The following is a 22,742-nucleotide window of genomic DNA, read 5'->3' as shown; positions in this document are numbered from 1 at the left end:
ACAGAATTCAGCTCCCTTGCAAACTTAGCAACAGTTTGGGTGCCTGAATTTGGCCTAATGGTACCTTTATCTGCAGTTAGTGTTTGAGGCAGTCTCTAAGTGTGGCATAATGATGGGTATTCATGTCTCTTCCTGGGGCCATGTGGGGTTGCAGGAACGAGCAACAGCACCCTAGGGGGTGTGGTGATGTCTGGGGCCCTACTGTCGGACCACAAAGATTACCGAGGGAATTTATCATGCTTGTGGCTCCATTCTGTGAAGGAGGGGGGAATTGAGGGGAAACCCCCCGGGGGGGGCAGCAAAACGTGCTTTCTCTGCAGCTCGATTTCCTGGATTGTAACTGTGTGCCCCATCCGTTCCCCGAGTTCTGCTTCTGAGATGCCACCAGCATGGTGCTTTACAGGGAGTGGAGTCCCATACCTAGTGACACATGCCTGTGCTTCTACTCCCATGATCCTTCTGTCCTTGGGAGTAATGGAAGATGCTGAGTGGACATCAGGGGTATGTGGGTGACCTAGCCAGTGAGAATACCATCTTTTGCAAATGTGCTCAAAGTTCCCTTTACCCACCCACATACTTCCTTACCTGAAATAGTTCAACCAGTTGGCCCCCATTCACAGTGATTTGGGAACTGTATTGTGTTGACCATGGGGCCTCATGCCTGTCTAATTCTGTTAGGAGCTTGTGGTTACCACTGTGTTTCAGATGTTCTCTGTCCTCACATAACAACGTGAACTGATGATAAAACCACTGAGGAGGAGCGGAGGAGTGGAGAGCTAGAAAGTGAGCCTGGATGCTTCCCAAAGGGCCAGACGTGTGTGTGTGTGTGTGTGTGTGTGTGTGTGTGTGTGTGTGATTGTCTAAAGTTTAGTAAGTGGGCTGGGCTGGGTAGCTGGCCAGGAAGCCACAGAGGTCAAGCTGCCTCCACCCCTCCAGCAATGGGGTCACAGACATGTATCATCACACCTGCCTTCCACGGGTTCTGTGAACCAAACCCAGGTTCACTAAGACCTCACATGCCTCGACAGTCTCTTAACTTTTCTTTGTTCTCCGCCACTCAGGGGAAAATCCTCCTTGCTGCTCCCCCAGGGGCTTCCCCTTCATTCCTGCTTGCATGAGTCAGTTGGATGCCAGTATGGAGCTGGTCCTCCTGGGACTGAGACCCTGATGGGCAAAGGAAGTGCTGGATAACTGAGTCCCAGAAGTGGGCTGAGGAGCAGGGGGAGAGAGCCATGGGAATTCTTTCATCTGCTGACAAATGACATCTCTGTGAAAGGACACCAGCCACAGTCAGTGAACCTGAAGCCTCACGAGAGCAGGGCACATAATGGCCATCACGGTGGTTGAGTGACTATCATAAATGTGACTTTGCTGAGCTGGCATGCCCATGATTGATGACTTCCAGGAGTCGTGTCACTGCTGGGACACCGCTGCTGCGCTGCTGCCCAGCTGCCCCGGCTGACTGTCTCCTTAGTGTGCACTTTCTTCAGCTAGGAGAGCTGCACCTGCTTCACCGACCCTAGGGACATGTCGCTCACTTCTCCACATCTGTCTGGGGCTCTTCAGTTCCTGGAAAGGCAGGCCTTGGAAGCCCCCGCTAAGAGAACTCTCTCTGTCGGCATTTCCTGGAGTCCTCTGTGTATCTTTCTGGGCTACCTTGGTAAACTAACCTCCTCACAAACCCTTGGCAGTGAGCAACACAACTCCTTCCTTCCTTCGTCTTCCCCATGACGACTCGCAGCTGCTGACAGCAGTCCTGGTTCCTGCTGGAAGGTGCTGGCTATGGCTCTCCTTCCCCCGATCCAGCATGAGCACATGCAATCATGCCTCTCCACTAGGCCGTCTTCTGTGCTTTCCCGAGTGCCCCCAAGGTAGTATTGCATGTGCAGCTTCTATCTATGGATGCTTTGTGGCGACCATTTGTGGGCACTCATGACCCCTTAGGTCTGCTGTGGTTTAGAAACAGTTACTTGAATGTGTCTCTGAAGAGTAGGAATGTGAGCTGAATTACAGACTCTAGGATCAACCTTCTCTTTCTTCATTAACTTTACTGAGGGATAATTTACGCGCAAGAAGATCGACACATTTTAAATTCACAATTTGATGACTTTTGACAATTGCATGCACCATTACAAGCAAGACGAAAACCATTTCCCTTCAAGTCCTTTCATGCATCTTTCTTGCACCCTTCCTCCTCCCCAATCCAGACAAGCACCGATCTGCTTTCTGTCCCTGAAGATCAGATTTGTCTTTTCCAAAACTTTGTATAAATGCAGTTGTACAATCCACACTCCTGGCGTCTGGCTCCTTTCGCTTAATGTGATGTTGAAACTCTGCCATGTTGTGGCATGTGCCAGTAGTGTTTGTATTGCCCATTAGCTCTGCTTGTACGAATGCCCCACGGCTTGTTTACCTGCTCACCAGCCGACAGATATTGGACTATTTCTGGGAGACTTTAGCTATTGTGAGTAAGGCAACTGTGAATCTGCATGAAATAGTTTTATGTGTATAAGTTTTCATTTTTCCTTTGGGACAGCCAAGGAGGAGAACTGCTGGGCCCAAGGGCAAGTGTCTATTTCTGTTTATAAGAAACCATCAATGTGCTTTCCAATGCAGTTGCCCCATGCCATGTCCCACAAGCAGAGGATGGAGCCCATTTGCTCTGGGATTTTGATACCACGACAGAGCCTGTCTTTTTACTATAAGCCACTCTAGGAGTATAATATGCCAATACTTTCTTTTGCAAATGTAAAACCGAAGACCTAGAGATTTTCTAAAAGCCAACAGGGAGGGTCAGGGCTGTGCGCGTGGTAAGATCCCCACCCTTGAGAGCATTGGCACATCCCTGAGAGCTTAGGTGGTGCACCCCTGAGAGTTTGGCTGGTGCGCCCCTGGGAGCACAGCTGGCGCTTTTCTGCTAAACTTGGGACAGCTGTCCTTTTGCCTCTCTCAGGCTGAATTATCTTGAGACTAAAGCATCCCAGGTGAACCCAGAGTCTCTCTGGTATCCTTAGAACAAAATGCCAAGTTTCTCCTGCAGGAACCCTGGCGCATGGCTCATCGTCTCATCTTTTTTACAGGACCCACTGCTCTTCTGGTACTCAGTGGAGCTGACTTTAGATAAAAGTTGTGTGTCATCAGGGAGTATGGGCTAATGACAGGCTAGGACACGCCGAGCCTAACTCTAGGCGCTCTTTGGTCTTTTCTATAATTGAAGCCCAGCAGAATTTGAAACTGCGTCCAAGTTGTGAACTTTCCAAGCATGCTGGGCTCATGCAGCTGTTCAGGCAGAACAGGAGAGCTTGGGCCCACCATGTTGTCTCTGCTCACTGAGCCGATGCAGGCCCCACCGCTTGAAATACACTCAGAAGGGAAGAAGCTAGAACATGGATTCCTTCTTCCAGATGTCTAAATCTGCAGTTAGCTGCGAATTGGCTGCGGGAGCAAACACCATTCCACTTTGCTATATTTAATCGTAGAAACATGGCCGTATATTCTTTCCCCGTGGATCTTTGGTTCTTCCCACCCCCCACTGGCTTTTATAAACTTTCCTTAGAACTGTGCTTTTCAAAACTGGGTCTCTGCTCTGGTTCCGTTTTGTTTGCATGCTACGCTACTTGCCCTGGATGAATGGCTGCTCCTCTCTTGAGGGACACTGAAAGGGAGAGGCCTGCCCCCTGGCGTGGGGCAGGTGCACTCCGGAGCTTCACCGTCTCTGCTAGGTCACATGATTGATGTCAGACCTTTCCCTTTTGACCCCAGCTAATGATCCTTATCTTCTCTCCAAGACCCAACAGCTACCCGCTTTTCTCAGAGTGTCCAGGGCAGGGAAGGAGAGCCCTTCCCTGTCAAGATCCATTGACCCCAGCAAACAAAGGCTCTGTCTCCAAGGCAGTGATGGTGTCTTGCTGAGGGTCCCCAAAGCCCAGAAGGCTCTGAGCTTAGGCAGTCTTCTTAGCATACAGGAAACCAGACAGATGGCAAGAGGTGACTCCCTAAATCCAAATGCTGTGCCTGGAAGGGACCATCCGCCCACACACTGTACACAGAACCTTGGGTCTATGTCTAAAGGTATTATGTTCCCATTTTTATCCTGTTGTTGAAATAAAAAGCAACAAAACAAAACAAGACTTGACAAAAAGCAACTTGAGAAGGAGAAGGATTTATTGAATATTATACTTCCAGGTCACAGTTCATCACTGCAGTCAGGTCAGGAGCTCAAGGCAAGGACTAGGGCAGAGTCTATGGAAGTTTACTTTCTGGCTTGCACAGGCTTAGCCAGCCTTTTTGTATAACCCAAGACTACCTGCCTGAGGAATGGTGCTGCCCACAATGGGCTGGACCTCCTACATTGTTTAATTTTTAAGACACCTAACATCAGTTTTAAAGTCTTTTAAAGGCAGTATGAAAGCCGATGATGAAATAAGTATCTTAAGTTCTCCAGGTGGTGATTAACGGAGAAGAGAAAAATGAAGTGTTAAAAGGAAGAAAGCAGGAGGACAGTTAACAAAGAGAAAGAGAGCAATAGCTAGAGACAGGGAGACCAAAGCCAAGACCACCCAACTCAGTCTCATCACTGGGTCCCTCGGGGCTTGGGCTGCCACTCAAGGTGACATAAAATGATGTCATGGGGCCAACAGCCTGTTTCAGGACATTGTGAACAGCTGGCCACTTTGGGAACATATCTAGGGTTCTCTTTGGAGTATAAAGAGAGGCAGAAGAACTAAAGACCTCTGAAGACCCTCTTCTCTACTATTCTTTGATCCTGGGGATGAAAAAGGCATGTCTGGAACAGAATTTTCAGCTTGTCCAGTAGTCTGCTCTATCTTATCTGATTCTGCCTTTACCTCTGAGCATGGATGGTTTCTGAAGACAGAGATGAAAGTATTTCATTGGTTCCCAAGGTCAAGTCACTTCTTCAAATTCTGAAGGACAACTATTTTCACAAACTGATTGAGTCTAGACATATGAAGAACTTTTCCTGGGCTGAATTCTTTAGTGAAGATGAGGATGTAGATGTGGTTTCCAAGGAAACCATCTGAAGGGTGAAGACCTGGATTGGGCCCAGCATGTAGCAACGTCAGACCATAAGCTATGCACATCACTGCACAACTGGATATCATCTGTATCCCCTCTACCAACAGCTTCTTATATGCTATTCACCTCTAATGCTTAGAAGGACTGTAGACCGAAGTTTCTGTCCTACCTGGTCCCACAGCCATTCAGTCCCAACTAAACACACAGAGGCTTATATTAATTATAAACTGTTGGTCTATTAGCTCATGCTTATTATTAACCAGCTCTTACAACTTAAATTAACCCATAATTCTTACCTATGTTTAGTCTTGTGGCTTGGTACCTTACTTAGTGAGGCATTCTCATCTTGCTTCCTCTGCTTCTGGCTGATGACTGTGTCTCTGTCTTTCCTCTTCCCAGAATTTTCCTAGTCCGGTTTCCCACCTATACTTCCTGCCTGGCTATTGGCTAATCAGTGTTTTATTAAACCAATACAAGTGACAAATCTTTACAGTGTGCAAGAATATTCTCTCACAGCAAAGGACTAATTCTTGCCTCTGGCATTTCCTTAAGGTCTGGTATTTGCAATACTTAGCTATCTTCTTGGCTGACAGGTCATCATCCTGAGAATTGAATTGTGCCCTGGGTATTTGGAGTGTGTGTGTATGTGTGTGTGCGCGCAGACTTGTGTACCACAATGTACAGGTGAATTCCACTTTGTTTGAAATGGTCTCTTTGCTGTCTCAAGCTTAACTGCAGACACCAGGCTAGCTGGCCCCTGAGCCTCCAGGGGTCCTCCTGTGTCTGCCTCCTATCTCACCACAGGGGTAGTTGGACTGTAGATGTGTTGGGTTTACATGGGTTTTGGTATTTGAACTCAGGTCCTTGTGGTTGTGTGGTGAGCACTTCACTCACTGAGCTGTCTCCCTGGCATCACTAAGTGTCTCTTCACTGCTGTGTTTGGCACATCTCCTGTCTTAGAATTAAGTGGCTAGTGCCTGAAGGAAAGAAAGGCATCAGATTTAGGGTTAGATAGAGTTTCACTCTGAAATGAATAGAAGAATCCCACATAGGCCCGCAGGAAGTTTCCAGGTCCCCATGTCTTCAGAAATTGTCACATTCTGTGTGTCTAAATATTTTTTCCTGCAACATGTATGTGAAGTTTGAGTAAGAGTTTCTGACTCCAAAATGCTTTTAAAAATTACTGAAATAAGTCAGGTGGTGGTGGCACACATCTTTAATCCCAGCACTTGTGAGGCAAAGGCAGGTGGATCTCTGAGTTAGAGGCAGACTGGTCTAGAAGAGCTGTGTAGCCTCTTTATCTGAAGACTGATGGGCTGGCGGGCACAGGTTCAGGACAGCTATTGCTGTTATACATAAAAACCCTGTCTTGACAAAAAGCAAAAAAAAAAAAAAAGACACAACAAACAAAACAAAACACCAAAAACCCAAACAAACAAACAAACAAACACCCTGGGATAAATGGTTTACAGAAATAATAATTATGATGGTTAATTTTGATTGTCGATTTGATGAGATTTAGAGCCACCTAGGAGAATGCCCATAGGAGTATCTGTTGAGCCATTTCTAGAGAGGTTTAAATTAGGAGGAAAGACCCAACCTGAATGCAGGTGACACCAGTCTGTGGCCTGGGGTCCTGGGCAGAATAAAAAGAAGAAAGTGGGCAGAGCATCCCTTCCTCTCTGAAGCTGAGTCTGTCGCATGTTTTGTCTCAGCAACCAGGAAGTACCTGTGGCGGTTTGAGTGGAATTGGCCCCCAGAAGCTCATAGCGAGTGACACTGTTAGGAGGTGTGGCCTTGTTGGAGGAAGAGGCCTAATGACACACACCCTTAATCTGCACCTTGAGGCTGGAGGGCACACCATCAATCTGGGTCACAGCTTCTCCTGGAAGTGTGTCACTGTGGGGGCATGTAGTGACATATCATTTGTATTTTAATAAATAAACCTTGCTTGAAGTTCAGAGAGTAAAACAATTGCACGGATCAGACTTACAGACCAGGCAGTGGTAACACACACCTTTAATCCCAGTAACCACACTAGTTTCCCAGAGAAACTTGGCGGTAGTGGTGCACACCTTTAGTCCCAGCCTTAGAGAGGAATATAGGACGGGAGAAGACAGCTCTCATATATTCTGAGATTCCTGGAGGCAGGATCGCCATTTCGGACTGAAGTAGAGGTAAGAGCCAGTGGCTGGCTGTTTTGCTTTTCTGACCTTCAGGTTGAACTCAAATCTCTGGGTTTTCATTAATTGTGCTACAGGGGCAGGCTTTGAGGTTTCTTTTTCTCAAGCTTCACTTGGTATGAAAGTCAGTCGACTTCCTGTTGTCTGCAGGATGTAGAACACTTGGCTCCTTTTCCAGCACCATACCTACCTGAATGCCGCCATGCTCCCTTCCATGATGAATTGAACCCTCTGAAATATAAGCAAGCCACCAGAATTAAATGTTTGCTTTAAAGAGTTGCCATGGTCTTGGTGTCTCTTCACAACAATATTAAACAGTAACTAACAGATAGGACTTCTATTTCCTATGTACTGGAGATGGCTCCACTGTGGCTTTCCTGTGAGAAAGGGGCCAGTGTGTGACATTTGTTCACATGTGATTGTGCAAGACTACAGATCTGGAGAACTTGAGGAGAGGGGACCCTGTGTCCAAACATAAAACAGCTACCAATCATGTCTGAAGGATAAAGAAAGCTACCAAAGATTACATGTGGGATTTCGGGCATAAATTCTGCCGTACACTCTATAGCATATGGAATAAAAAAGCAGAATGTCTGAGAAAATACTTTAACATATATAATTTTGGATTTTAGCTGTTCTTTTGATATTTGATACTAAAAAAAAACTATATTAAAATTTCGTGACTCTCTTGGGCTGGAGAGATTGCTCAGTAGTTAAGAGCATGTGTTGCTCTCTCAGAGGACTTGTGTTCAATTCTCAGCATCCATGGCAGCTCACAACTGTCAGAAACTCCAGTTCCAGGGGATCTGATGCCATCTTCTGGTCTCTGTGGGCAGTGCACACATGCGGTATGCAAAAAATAATGCAGGCAAAACACCTATATGCATACAATAAAAGTAAATAAATCTTTAAAAATTAGAATCTTCTAAGTGAGTTCTCTTGCATGAGCAAAGTCATTCTTAGGGAATGCTGTTTTGTGCTGCTCCATTTGGGATAGAAAGTGTTGAATTCAGTGGCATTGGACAAACGGGACTTTGGAGACCTCACAATGATATCTTCGTCTTTTCTAGAGGAATTTTCTTACCAAAGGGTGAGAATCAGTGTGGGAACCTCGCTGAGGTCACTGTCCTTGTGCACTGTAGAGTCACCTGTGGTGCCCCAGAGGTAGGGTTACAGTGGGAAGAGTACACTCATTAAAAGCAAAGGGCAGGTGTGTAGCTCGGCGGTGGAGAGCTTGCCTGGTGTGTAGCATGTTCTGGATTCAGTTTCTGCACTGTGAAAAACGCATGCATCATCAGATGGCAGAAGAGTGAGATGCAATGGTGTCCACTGGAAACTCTATGTAGAGATCTTAAATAAAAGAATGGGAAAGATATAGAAATGCTAAACCTAAGTGATCATATTGATACCAAAATCATGTCTTTAAAATAAGGGATACTCTCAAGGATAAAGACAGACATTATATGATGATAAAAGGTCAATGAGTCAAGGAGTCATAACATCCCCAAGTGTGAATATATCTAGCAGTAGAAACAGAAAGGAGCTAACACAAAAACTCATGGAGACAAAAGCAGAAACGCACAGATCCAGCGTGCTAGTTGGATAACTCAGCACTCCTTTCATATCAGTCTATAAAATGAGTAAATGGAAAATCAGTAAGAAGATAAAAAAAAAGGCATTGTAGCTCATGGCTTTAATCTCAGCACTTGGGACCAAGAGGAATGTGGATATGTGTGAATTTGAAGCCAGCTTGGTCCACATAGTGAGTCCAGACCAGCCAAGTCTACATTGTGAGTCCTCCTCCTCCTCCTCCTCTCTCTCTCTCTCTCTCTCTCTCTCTCTCTCTCTCTCTCTCTCTCATATATATATATATATATATATATATATATATATATATGCATGAGTTTATAAACAACTGTCATTTAACTTGACCCAGTGGATATTCATAGACCAATTCTCCTAATTATGAGAGAAAACATGCCATTTTATATGCATGAATGATTCACCAAGATATTCTGGGTCATAAAGTACACCTTAATATAGCTAAAAGCTCTAATGCCATAAAATCGTATTTTCTGACTGTTGAGAAATTGATAGTCATCTGAAAAATCCTGTATATTTAGAAATGAGTGATATAGTTTAAGTAAACCACAAGTCAAAACTGTTACAGGATCAGGTTATTTCTACTTGGATTTTAAAGATTTATTTTATATTTTAAATGTGTTTGTTTGCATTTGTGCATGTATGTACACACATGTGCTTGTCTGTGCACATGTATATGCAGATGTCCATGTAGCTCAGAAAACTCCTGGAGCTGGAGTTACAGGTGGTTGTGAGCCACCTGACATGGGTCCTGGCAACCGAACTTGGGTCCTATGGAAGAGCAGTATGTGCTCTTAACCACTGAGCCATCTCTTCAGCTCCTTCACATTTGAATTTAATATTTGAAATATTCACTATTAATAAAATTTGAATTAAAAAAACAGCATTACTTAGAAGAAATTGGAGAATCATTGCCGATTTTCCCAAATAAAGACACGAAACTAGTTAGTGAAGGTCCTGCCCACTAAAAAGATGGTCTGGGACCACAGCTCAGTGGTGGAGTGCCTGTCTAGCATGCTGGAGGCCCTGTGCTCAATCCCTAGGGGGAAAAGTTCCAGTTACCTATTTTACAGCAAGAAATTATTTTTTAAAAATAGAAACTAGAAAAAAGAGAGAGCAATTGAAACTGAAAGCAAACACAAAGAAGACAATAATCACTGAGCCAAACTGAAGGAAGAATGGGAAAACCAATGAGCCCACAGCTGACTTTTGAAAAGACTATCATTATTGCTATGACTCTACTCAGATGGTTAAATCAAAGGTTATTAGACACAAAAGATCAATCTCAAAGCCAAGAGAGAGACTGCTAAAGTCAATAAAAGGGGGACCAGGAATATTACAAGTATTTCCATTTCCATAAGACTATAACAGTTTATATGAACTAGATACATCCTTGAAAGAGATCAATTACCAGAGTTCACTCAAGAAACTATATACCATATAGCGCTTTATTGTAGGAATTGAATAAATTAAGTTGCTATTTCGATGCAAATGCTGCAGCTTAACACCGCTTGCTTCCACGTCTCTCCCAGGGCATGTCACCTTCAGAGTTAGCATGCATAGCAGGTGCATCCCGCTCATGACCACAGTTCTAGTTACCAATTACATCTCTGTATTTCTCTAAGAGGAGACATGTTACACTAAGAACACCGGAATTCATAACACACAATTGTCTCAAATCTGAGCTGAAGCATTTCGAAAGTCCTTTGGTGTTATGTGACATGCACAATGCAGACAGTTTATGCTGTGTGTTCAGAGTCCAGACTGCAGTGAAGTCATGTGACGCAGCAGAGGCGAGTGATGCCAGACACACCTTGAGATTCACTACTTGTTTGGTTATGAATCAACTTTTGGTTATTGTGTATTCAGAAACATTTTTTTGGTTTGTGTGTGTGTGTGTGTGTGTGTGTGTGTGTGTGTATGTGTGTGTGTGTATGTGCTCCTCTCTTACCTGATCCCACGAGGGGTTGAAAGTCACAGTTCAAGGGGTTAGGTGCTAAGTGACCTTATGCTCTATTCTATCACACAGATTCCTAATTTCTAATTTATTTTATGCTATACTCTATCATACAAGTTCCCAATTTTAAATTTTTAAATAAACTATTTACTTGAAATCTATTGTATAGGCTGTGTTGGTTTTCCCAATGTGGTTGGTCACTGAGTCTAAATATCTACAAGCCAGAAAACAGTCTGTTGAACCGTAGGAACATACTTGTACTGAGGAGGAAGATGGGGTGAGAGAGCCTCTCCCTGCCACCTGTAACAGACCAGGCATGATGTATAGGAGTCATTTTTCACACTGCTGAAGTGACCTGAGTGGTGGCATTGTAGTCGTTTTCCTAGTAGAAGATGTCATCCTTCATAATTTCTTATGTTTATGCCATTCATTGAGTCAACTAAATTAATTGTCCTATTCTTTATTTCAGAAAAACTGTACAACTCCAGTGGCCGAGATCTAAGAAGGGCCCTTTTCTCGCTGAAGCAGATATTTCAGGTAAAAAGGGAAATCAAAAGCCAAAATACTACAGTCCTGCTTTTGCTTTGCTTGGGAGCTAGATACATACAAGCATGCACCTGTGTTTGTTACAAATAGGAAAGTCTGTTTAGATGACATCACAAGATGGTAGGGTAGGGAATGTAATGGTCTGTCTTGTCCCTTTAAGAGACAGGCCTCGCCCTGCCCCCCCCACACCAAGGCAGGCAGCCTGAGCCCCTTCCCTTTTCCCTCTCTTTCCCAAAGAGGCAGCTCTGTCTAGCTTCCTTGTACCCACTTCTCCCCCTCCCCCTCCTATTCCCCCATCTCCCTTTCTCCCCTTTTCCTTAACCCCTCCATACCCCACTAAATAAATACCCACTTCATCTGCATGGTGTGCCTGCCCATCTTGGTCATGGCACGTGGGGCACTCAGGGGCTCCCTGCCTGGGACCCAGCTGCCTTCATGGCCCACTGTGGTCTTGGGACCTGCTGCCCACTGCCTGCCACTGCTCAGGGACCTGCGGCATGGTCTCAAGGCCCACTGCCCACTACTGCCACTTGGGGACATTTTACTTAAACCATAATAGGGAAAGCACTTGTTAGGCAAGAACTGGGGTCACTTTGGATCTCCAACACCAGGTAAAGGCTGGGTGGGCACGATGGCAGGCAGGTAGAAGCAGGATTCTAGAAGAATCTGGATAACCTCTCCAGCTGAACTGGTGAGCTCTGGATTCATGTGAGAGACCTTGCCTAACATAGAGGATGGAGAGGCATTGGGGAAGACCACTGCTGTCAACCTCTGGCCTCCACATGCACCTGCACATGTGTCCACACACATGGAAATACATATACACATCACACATAAGGAAATTAGATCAGAATTGCAGAGAAGAATATTTATGTCAAATATTTCAAGTATAAAAAGTAAAGACAGCTTAATCAATTTTTTTTCTATATTCCAGTTTTTAAAAAGAAAACCTGTTTCAGTATAATTAAAGACCTGTGTTTTGTTCCCCCCAAATCAGTATCTGCTTTCACACCCAGGCAGCCTCTCCACCAGTAGTTTCATGTTCCTTGTGTGCATTCATGTTTCCTCCCTAGTGGTAGGTACCCACAGTGTATGGCAGTCTTTAGCATTACCTTCACATTTATATTGTCACATTGCATATGTCCTACGTTGGTTCTTTCATGGAAAATGAACTGGTGTAGGAGTGACTGTAGATCTGGCTAGGGTTGTATTTTATACAGTGAGTCTAAGGTTCATTCTTCTTTGGGTGGGTATTGTAAAGTCTGCTTCTGGGGGCGTGTTCCCTTGTGGACACGCAAGTCCCTCCTCACCGGTTTCATCTTATCACTCCATACCAAGTCTTCCTTTCATCCCTATTCTGAGATAATCAAAGCATAGTGAGGACTAGGTCAGGTTCCAGATCCCAGAGAGACTGCAGTGGGCAGAGTAAGGCTGTGGGTTTGTAAAGATCCTCTCTGTATGGAGTGTATCTGTCTAGGTTCACTATTTTCCCCTTATAATTTTAGACTTATGTATAGATTTCACTTCCCTTCAGTTCCTGTTTTATTCTTTAAAAGATTTTCTTTGTAGAAGATAATTTTAGCCAGAGTGAGTTTCTCTTGTTAATAGGAACTAGGTGAAAAGGTGGGGCAAAAAAATCCAACTCACGCACACATTCTTACCTTCTTTAAAACTTGCTCTTTTTCTGGAATGGGATCCTGCTCTCGCTTCTTCCAGGAATGGAATCCCTTTCCTGTGGGGCATTTCTGAAGACATGTCTTCTTTTCTCTCATAGCCTGAGTTTGCTGTTCAGGGCATGGTTCCTCTGTCATGTTATAATAAACCTGTACCCTCTTATCACATGAAGGATAGCAGGGACCTATCAGATAATGCTAAGGTTCTTCCCCAGAGCTCTCAGAAGCAAGTTAAAGGTTGCTCAGTGGTGTTCCAGAGTCAAGACAATACACATCAACAAGGATGGTAACTGAAATGGATCCAGACACACTGAGGAAGTTTGAACTGATGGACACATTCACAAGGACACTAATAGATAGAAAACAAATAGGTAGTGAATGCTGGTGGACTGGCTACTCGGAAAAGGGCAGATTTTTAGAACCTCAAATTCTTCTTGCCTTTTCATACTAAACTTTAAGGTCAAAAGAAGTCTCCTTTTAAAAAGGGAATCCTTGTAGAAAGGTTCTAGGTAATAAGGAACAACAGAATGCCACTGTTTTGTGCCCCCCAATGAATCGGTTAATGAATTAATAACACAATAAAAGTCGCTAACACGACAGAAACAAGGTACCATCTGAATTAATTAGGTATTTCCTGATAGAAATATAAAGTATGATGTGGCCAAGCCAACAAATCAACCCTGGATTCAGACATGAATCCAACAACGAATAATTGAAGACATAAGCACACATTGAATATCAATTTAGGTAAACGATCTGCCAAATCCAGACTGTGGGCTACTCTAAAAGGTGACTGACTTTCTTCAGTGTGTAAGTTAATGACAGTAGGGACATTATCTTTTATTGATTAGTTAATAGAGGTTTCTGAGTTTTAGATTCATATAAATGAATTACCATCTGTGGCTCTTACTTGGATCTTGTCCTGGTTTGAGCTCTGTGGTTGTCTTAAAACACTCTGACCAGAAGTAACTTATGCAGGGAGAGGGTTTGTTCAGCTTACACCTCCAGGTCACAGTCAGTCACTGAAGGAAGTCAGGGTTGGAACTTAAGGCAGGAACCTAGGTGGGAACCATGGAGGAATGCCGTTTGCTGGCTTGATCTCTGGTTCATGTTCATCTAGCTTTCTTATATAACTGGGACGTAGCTACCTAGGGATGGTGCTGCCCACAGTGGACTGGGCCTTCCCATATCAACCACCAGTCAAGGCTATCAATTACAGACATGGCCACAGGTCAATTTGACCTGGGTAATTCCTTGAATGAGGTTCCCTCTTTTTAGGCAACACTAAGTTGTGTCAAACTGACAATACCTAACCAAGACATCTTGTATAAATAGTGATGAAAAAGTTGTAAATTTGGACACTGACTGGTTGTCTGATAGTCTTTTTAATATTAAATTATTTCTTCATGCCAGGCAGTGGTGGTGCACACCTTTAATCCCAGCACTCGGGAGGCAGAGGCAGAGGCAGAGGCAGGTGGATCTCTGTGAGTTCGAGGCCAGCCTGGTCAACAAGAGCTAGTTCCAGGACAGGTTCCAAAGCTACAGCAAAACCTTGTCTTAAAAAAGAAAAGAAAAAAAAAAGAAAAATTGTTTCTTACAAATACCTATTCTTAAAGTTTCTAGAGTTGGAAGCTACACAGGAATAGTGTATTAGCTGATATGCAGTCTGAGAATTGCTTCAGGTTATGTAGCAGGAGATAAAGCAAGGTTCCTGTGAGTTCATTCACACCTGTGTATGCGAGTCTAGTTTACATACAGCGGGATTCTCCTAAATTAAAAAGTTAGAAAGAAAACAAAATACACTTTTTTAGACTTGCTCTATAGTCTTTGAACCAATTTATTTCTTGGCGTGCATCTCTTGAGGTTTTCCTGTTGAAATGGTTTTGAACAAATAGTTCGGTGCTGTGTAGACAAGGACGGTGCTGGCAAGCATGAGTTTTGAGTCTGGGTAACTGGATCTGACAGGCAGCATTGCTGGGTAAGGCTTAGGTATAATTTTGGGTCCACATCTTCATCATCTCTTGAGCTTTCTAAACGTGGAGTTTCTTTTAGAAACTCGGACTTTAAAAGCTTAAAAAATAGAGACATTGATTATTTGTATTGAATTAATTATTCTTTGACTAATAAGCGTTAGCAATAACAACAATAACACCCAAGACAAACCAAATTCCAGGGCTGATAAGATCCCTGGGGGTGGGGGTGGGGGCGCTTAAGGGCACGTGCTGCCAATCTTGAAACTCTGAATTTGATCCCAAATACTCAGGCGACAGCAGGGAGAGTCACACACTGCCCACTGACCTCCGCTTGCATGTTGTGTCATGTGCCCCCAAACACATGCTTCTACTTGCACACACACACACACACAAAGGAAATGTAAAAAAATTTAATTAAGAAAAATCACAAGTCAGTGAATAGCTTCTATAGAAAATTCTGGATGTGGAAGAACTCTCTTATCAGCTAGTGAAGATATTTTAATTTTGTAATAGCCTGAAGCCAGTGTCTTTAAGAACCGCGTGTTAATGCCTATGTATTTTGGGATATGTTTTTAAAATCGAGGACACTGCCAACTTGGAAGACTTTCTCCGCATTTATTACCCACGAGCACCCCCTTCCTCGGTGCTCTATCTACACGGGTCCATGCATTTTTGCCAAGGGTCTGAGTTATTCTCACGAACGCCGTCTTGCCTGTCCGGTGCTTTTTTTTTTTTTTCCGAGTGCCTTTGCCAGACATTCGGTTCTCTGGTATATTAATATTAGTGATTAGCTTGAGTGGTTTCTTGAGAGCTTGTTCGCACTTTTTCACCATGAAGTCATGTGTGAATCTAGTTTTAGTTAAAGCAATAAACATTTGTTACATGCTTGGAAAACCCTCCTGACTAGACATGAGCTCATCTGCATGTCCAGTTTTCACATAAGCTGCTGGAAAAGCGGACGGAGGAGGGAGAGGGGAGAGGGTATATATATGTATATATATCCTTTATACCTACCAGTGTAAAGTAATTTTCCAAAGACTCATGATACTGTCCCATTTTCTCTTTCTTCCCCAGCCATGATTATCTCAAAGTCTGCGTTCACACAGCTGTCTTTCATTACGTTCAGCCTTGCTCCCCCTGCCCCCTAGCTGGCGCTGACCCTGCCTTTCACCGCATCACTTCCTAGGGACCTGCACTGTGTCTACCCACATTTAGCTCAAGACTCCCATCCATATAATTGAAAAAAATGTCATATAATAAAGAAAGGGGCTGATTGCATGTTGAGACGGGAGAATCCTGCCAGCTCACCTATTTTCTCTCTTGCTGATAAACTGCAGTTGCCGCTACTGCTGCCGTCCTGTACCATGGCGTTGTTTTTCTGTATTCCCATTGCCGGGGTTTGTTTGTGAAGTTTCTGCTCCATTGTTATAATGAAGGATGGATGGTCCAGCTGTATCCTACCTGCATTGGAGACGAGGCAATGGGTAACCTAGGGGATCTCCCCCATCTCAGTGGAAGAAAGCAGCAATGGAAACATCTGTTTCACAGGGCTCCCCAGAATTAGGTTTTATAGCAACCGCCCAGGTTGAGGGCTGGCCAGACATAGTCCAGCGGTCCTGGCCAAGTGTGTTTTGTTTCCCCGTCTTCCTGCCCTCTTGAGTCCCAGACTATGTGTTGTGTGAGATAGTGTTTCTTGAGCCGCCTGCTCATTTGGGAATTGAAGCAGAACCTAGGTCTCATTTTAGCAATTCAGGTGCACTGCTTCTGCACAGTGTCCTTCTTCCTTGTCCTCCAGAGCTCCCCAGGTGCTCCTAACATGAAGGTGAGGGTGGGTGCTTCTTAGAACCTCCATCTTATTAGGAAGGAAGGAAGGAAGGAAGGAAGGAAGGAAGGAAGGAAGGAAGGAAGGAAGGAAGAAAACAAGCAAGCTTTGATACCCACAGTCCCAGCTCTGTCCATTGCAGCTCCCTCTCCCCCAGTTAGGGGTACAACTAGGCAGTTTGCTCATCTTGCAAGTTCCTGTGAGGCTCTCAGATGGACTTCCAAGGGTCCCTTGCCTAGTCTGTCTGGACAGCTCTCTGTGATCTCCACTAACTTAGCAGTCATCCTTTGGAAGGATGGCCGGCAGCTGCAGGTGACAGGCTGCTTCTCTGCTCTGCCTCCTTTCCTGTGCCACCAGCCATGCAAGGCAGGAGATGAGAGGAGAGGCTTCTTTAGGTTGACAGGGAACATTCACAAGCCTCTTGTTGAAACTGCCATCTCTAGGCTATCTGCTGTGACAAGAGTGTGTTTTTCTTGACAGGTTGCACGGTCACAGGACGCTTCCTGTAGTAAAAGCCATGGAAGCTTCATGTGGTCAGCACCCTGGGTCCTGTGGGCGTGCGAGGCCTGGGGATCTCGAAGAACAAAAGCAGAGCACTGCAAAGCTTCTGGGCACGCAAGCGATTCATTTGCCGTGTCTTTATTAGACTGCCCAGAAGGCAGTAATTGGTTTTGGCAAATGCCAGTGTGAAGACTGGTTGTAAAATTCCTTTGGCAAGAGTTAGATGCTCACTCATGTGCGCTGGCTTTCTTTCTCTCCCTCCTCCCTATCTCTCCTGCACCCCCACTCACTCCCTATTTCTCCCTCCTCACCTCTCTCTCTCAAAAAAAAAATAACTTACAAAAATAAAATTGAAAGCAAAGCAAGACAGAAATCCAGAGGTAGGGAGGAGATGGGAAAGTGGCAGTGGTGGGGGGGAAGGCGTGATGGACCAAAATATATTGTCTGAAAAAAATTAAATAAAAACTTAAAGAGTTGGATGTGCCATTTGAATAGAGCAATAGTTCCTCATGGGTCATTTATTTCAAAGATTCCTCCAAAGTTTGAACAATGCAGCTTAGATATAGGGTGGACAGGGACCTATTCCAATTTGAATGCTTTTTTATAAAAAAAGGTCTTTTCATTTCTTTCCTTCCTGCCTGCCAGGATGATAAGGATTTGGTGCATGAATTTGTCATGGCTGAAGGTCTGACGTGTTTGATCAAGGTGGGAGCCGAGGCAGACCAGAACTATCAGAACTACATCCTGAGAGGTGAGTCCTAAGCGGCCGTCGCTGTCCCGCTGTGCAGAGGCCAGGGCCTCCCTCTGGAGCTCACAGACGGGGAGCTTTGCACGAAGTCTGGGCTATGGCAGGAAAGACTCATGGCGTTTTCATCAGTTTGTCAGCTCCTAGGAGTGGCTAGTGTCAGGGCTGGCTTAGTATCTTCTAGGTTGCTAAAGAAAAAAGAATGGGTGATTCACTTTTTAAAATAAACCCCTTGCTTTGGTAAGAAGGGACACACACTATTTGGGCTCAGATAGAATTCTTGATTTTAGCTCAAAGCTACCCAGAACTAAAACCTGATTTGTTTCTAGGAGGAAATCATTCCTGTTTTTTTTTTCTTCTTTAAACATGAGCTGTCCTCTGTCACAGTGCACATCCCTCGCGATGCCTTCCTGTTGCTGATGAAGAGGCCTCAGGTGGCCTGGGAACTGGCATTGTAAGGAATGATTCTAATGGCTACCTTATCATTTCGTGTGCTAACTGGTCTATGGGTCTCTTTGGAGCAAAGCTTCCTGTTGCTATTCAGAGTTAAGGGTCTCTTATGATGGTGGTGATTTATGCCCCTCTGCTAAAACATCTGTTTTCTCCCAAACCTGTGCCAGTAGGCGGGGCAGAAATGATTATATTTACCTTCCAAGGAGACATTGAATGTAAAACTTTTGTTTCATTTCATATTATTTCCATTTTATTGAAAATAAATTGAGTACAGTTGAAAATAATTAAGACTCAAAGAACCCAGGCCTTGTTTTTAAGGAAGTCACTTTCCCTGAGCGTGGTCCAGCAGAGACTCTGCCTAGGCACTGACCCAGGCCAGAATGGTTCTGGGTTTTCCTGTCCCTTCCGTGTGAGTAAGTGTGATCCTGAAAACTGTATGCTGACATTCATTAAAAACAAAAAGCCACAGACCTCTTTTAGTTTTCCCTTGTATGAAGGGAAAGGCACACGAGATGTGTGATAATATCAGCTGCCCGTGGTTAGAGCTGACTGAGGCAGCAGCTGGGCCATGTGCCCTGAAAATGCTCTTATGTCCCATGTTGTCATGTAGTTCATGCTAGTCAAGCTTTCCTTTCTGTTGGGGGCTACTAAAAAAAACCCCATACAACCGAAGGCACAAGGGAAAGCTCCCTTGGGTCACTGGGTACACTTTGTGTGTTCATCATTGGGATTTACTTGATAAATAGGACAGGGTGCCTTCCGTTGCCTTGCTCTTTGCTCTGCGGTGTGCTGCTGACTATGTCTGTGTGGGTGGCAGGTTGGCTCCTGTCACCTTCCGTCTTTCCTTGGGCTTGTAACAGATTTGAGTCAGATGTCAGGAAGGATGCCTGACTGTCAAGATGCGTGATTTCTGTCCTTCATATAATTAAATCATTTACATGGAGATTGTGATGGTGTGTTGTGTAGACACACAGATGTCAAACTCATGCTGCGTTGTAGCCAAAGGGGGCAGCTGTGTGTCAGAAGGGTCAGGTCCTGCCTGCATCCTCGTTCTTGTGTCTCTGTGCATACTTAGACTGGATGGCAGCAGAGAATAGGGTGGGAAGAAGTGTACTTCTACTGGTTTATCTTTCTCCCTCTCGTTAGTTAGAAACTTAGAAGTTGGATGACACAGGAAATATACACTGAAATGTCTCATTATGAATAACGAGTCCAGACGGACTCTATGGATACTACTGTTTCAAGTATTTATCATTTAACATTACAAAAAAAGCCTAACACATAGGGAAAGCTATGTGGAACTAACATAGCCATCCATATGTTTTTATTCATCTGTCCCTCTTCTGGGAGCATATATGTGTGATTCTTATGTGTAAACATTTATCCCCATGGCATCCAAGTTTGGGCGAGGAACATGGCTTTCAGCTAGAGTTGGGCCAGTTTATCAGAACAGATAAGAATTTTATCAAACCCACACCCCACTAATAAATGGATCACATGATCACCTGTTGCTGCAGGGAGGCAGAGAAAGTGGGTGATTAACTTCTTGGATTTAACAGAGGAGGAGCTGGAGAGAAAGTCTGGCTTTGGGCCTGAAGGCCGCTAGATATGGCCATGTGGAGGGCGTTGGGAAGAGGAAACTTGGTGCGACTGAGAAGAGCCCCTCTGGGAAGCGGCAGTGAGTATCACCCCATAGCTAGCCTTGGGGTCGCCCAGAGAATCTTTGTACAGAGAGCAAGTGGAGCCCAGTAGTCGCACAAGACCCCAGTGTGGAGGATGGCGAAGTCTGCCCACCAGCAACAGTAGATGGTGTTGACATCAGGAGCTCCATGTAGGCTCTGCCACGCTGACTGTTCATTCTGAATCTCTGAGTGGTTTGTTATTTTACAGTGTTCTGATCTGGACCAGAAAGATGCTATGGCAATGTACTGAATGTTAGCATGTGAGAATACCCACCTTCAACCCACATTAACTTGTGAAAATTCCCACTCATGACCCATGTTAGCATGTGTGAATACCCACTTGCGACCCACATTAACATGTTAGAATTCCCACTCGTGACCCATGTTAGTGTGTGAAAATGCCCACTTATGACCCATGTTAGCATATTAGAATATCCACTCAGGGCCCAGACAGATATGGAAGGCACCTGATGCTTCGCCGCCTTGTAGAAAATGTCAGCAGTTAAGTTTCTACAGTCGGTGCACTTGTGAGATATGAGGAGGCCTAGTACTCCATCCCCACCGCCAGCGTCAATCCTTCCTGCTTTTCTTTCCAGTGGTGTCCATTTATTGGAGACCAGAGACTTGCCATGCATTCCCTGGAAGGAGAGTAGTTTCCCATGACACTCAAGTCACTGCCCTGCATCCTGTTTTCCACAGAAGGGGGCGTCTTCTTTGCCTGCCCTGTGTCCAGCGAGGCTCCAGAGATTTGCCCTCGGCAGGGCTCCGTATTCACCCAGTAGCATGCTGTGATGCATCTGGCTGGAACCTGTGCCAGGAACCGTACCTTCTGGGAGCATGGAAATGACAGATTTCTTGGGGTGTGACTTTTTTATTTTTATACAAGGAAGCTATCGCTTTTCTAAGCCACGTGTTGAGTCACTCCTCTGTGTCTTCAACAGAGTTTTTGTGAACACTTGTTTTGACATGGTAGTCTGCTGCCAGCAGTCAGCAGACATTCACAGTCAAGAATAACCTTCCAGTTGCTTCTGTTTGCCCAGCTCTGTTTTAACCTATTTACGCTGGACTGGGGATGGAGGAGGGGAAGATGGAGATCAAAAGAAAGAAGCCTGCTTGAGTTTTATGGTTCCGTTATTGCTTTCTGGTGAGAGCATAGCAGGCCACCTGGGGGCACTCAGAGCACCCAGGGGTTGGTCTGACAGCAGTGGGAGTGGGGGCTGCGGTCAAGCATCTTCACTGTGGTTCTGAGGGCGGGAACAGATGAAGTAAAATAAGAAAGCCTGTAGGTGTGATGGTTAGTCTTCACTGAGAGTGTGAGTGCGTTTAGAATCACCTAGGGAACATGCCTCTGGAGCTTTCCCCGAGGAGAGAAGCCCCACTCTGACTGGATGGCACTGTCCTACGGGCTGGGGTCCTAGATGGAGGAAGGAAGCAGGCTGCCCAGCAGTGTTTCTTTCTGCTTCTTGACTGGATGCAGTGTGTCCAGGAGCCTCACGTTCCTGCTGCTGTACCAGAGACACTCTTGCTGTGTTACACTGATCCTGCTACAATGGGCTGTGTTCTCGAACTGTGAGCCACAATAAACCCTTTCTTTCCGAAGCCACTTTTGCCGGGTGTCTGTCGCTGCAGTGAGATCAGCCATCAACAGTTACAGTTATTCCAGGGGGCTTCGAGGCCTGTCATGAATGACCAGGGCTTGTACATGGTGACTTCAGCCATGGGACACTGTTACAGGACTGGTTGAAAGTGACAGGTTCTTTAGAAAGGGGAACTTTAGGAGGCTCCCAAACCAGGCCTAACAACATTTAGGAAACAACACTGCCCACAGTAAAGTGGCTCCAGACCAGTGTATTGTGTGTGAAATTTCCTCAGGAGTCTCTCAAGAGCTCAGCTTGATGAGGCCCCCCTAACCCCATGGGCCTGAAGGAGTAGATGTGAAGGCAGCACTTGTCTGGATTGCTTCTAGAGCATTCTAGTTACCCACGAAGTAACTTGAGGTAATCATTTCTACTCAGCCCCGTTTGCCGGTGGTGGTGGTGGTGGTGGTGGTGGTGGTGGTGGTGGTGGTGGTGTGTGTGTGTGTACACATGTATGCATGTATGTGCAGACGCGGGCATGCGTTTTTAAGCTTTTTATGTTTTCCCTTTATGTGTCTGTGCCACGTGTGTCCCCGGTTGCGGCGAACTTCCTGTCCAGCAGGAAAGAACAGCCACCAGACGAGGATTCTTCTCAAATCACGCTTTATTGGAGCCTCTTCGTTGTAGGGAGAGCAGAAAGCAAGGGGCAAGGGGCTCTGAACTATGGCTGCTTATATAGGGAGTCTGCCTAGCAACTTTTGATACTTTGATACTTTAACTGCTTTTCTGGAGACCCACCGGCAGGAAAAAAAAGCAGGGAAACATCCTTGTCAGTTACAGACCAGGATGTTCCCCTGCTGGTCAGGGGAAGTGTGGGCAGCTAGATCACAACAACTCATCCTGTTTTCCGGTGGAAGAACTGCAACCCTAATGTGGAGTTATCTATCAAGCGAGGCTGGGGCCAAATGCCATCTTGTAATGGCAGCTATTC

At 45.1% G+C, this 22,742-nt stretch overlaps 1 protein-coding gene across 6 annotated transcripts in view; it reads left to right on the top strand.

The window, feature by feature from the left end:
- Positions 1–22,742, top strand: part of Fhod3 (formin homology 2 domain containing 3) — a 430,213-nt gene that overhangs the window by 177,131 nt on the left and 230,340 nt on the right. For all 6 annotated transcript variants that reach the window (XM_013349359.2, XM_026783506.1, XM_026783507.1 and 3 more), the window contains exons 4-5: positions 11,249–11,316; positions 17,940–18,045. In XM_013349359.2, coding sequence (XP_013204813.2) covers positions 11,249–11,316; positions 17,940–18,045 — 174 coding nt within the window. The remainder of the gene's footprint in view (positions 1–11,248; positions 11,317–17,939; positions 18,046–22,742) is intronic.

Source organism: Microtus ochrogaster, chromosome 18 (assembly GCF_000317375.1).
Source record: "Microtus ochrogaster isolate Prairie Vole_2 chromosome 18, MicOch1.0, whole genome shotgun sequence".
Classification (NCBI taxonomy): domain Eukaryota; kingdom Metazoa; phylum Chordata; class Mammalia; order Rodentia; family Cricetidae; genus Microtus; species Microtus ochrogaster.
The sequence above is the reverse complement of the archived record's forward strand: the minus strand, read 5'-3'. Positions and strand labels throughout refer to the sequence as shown.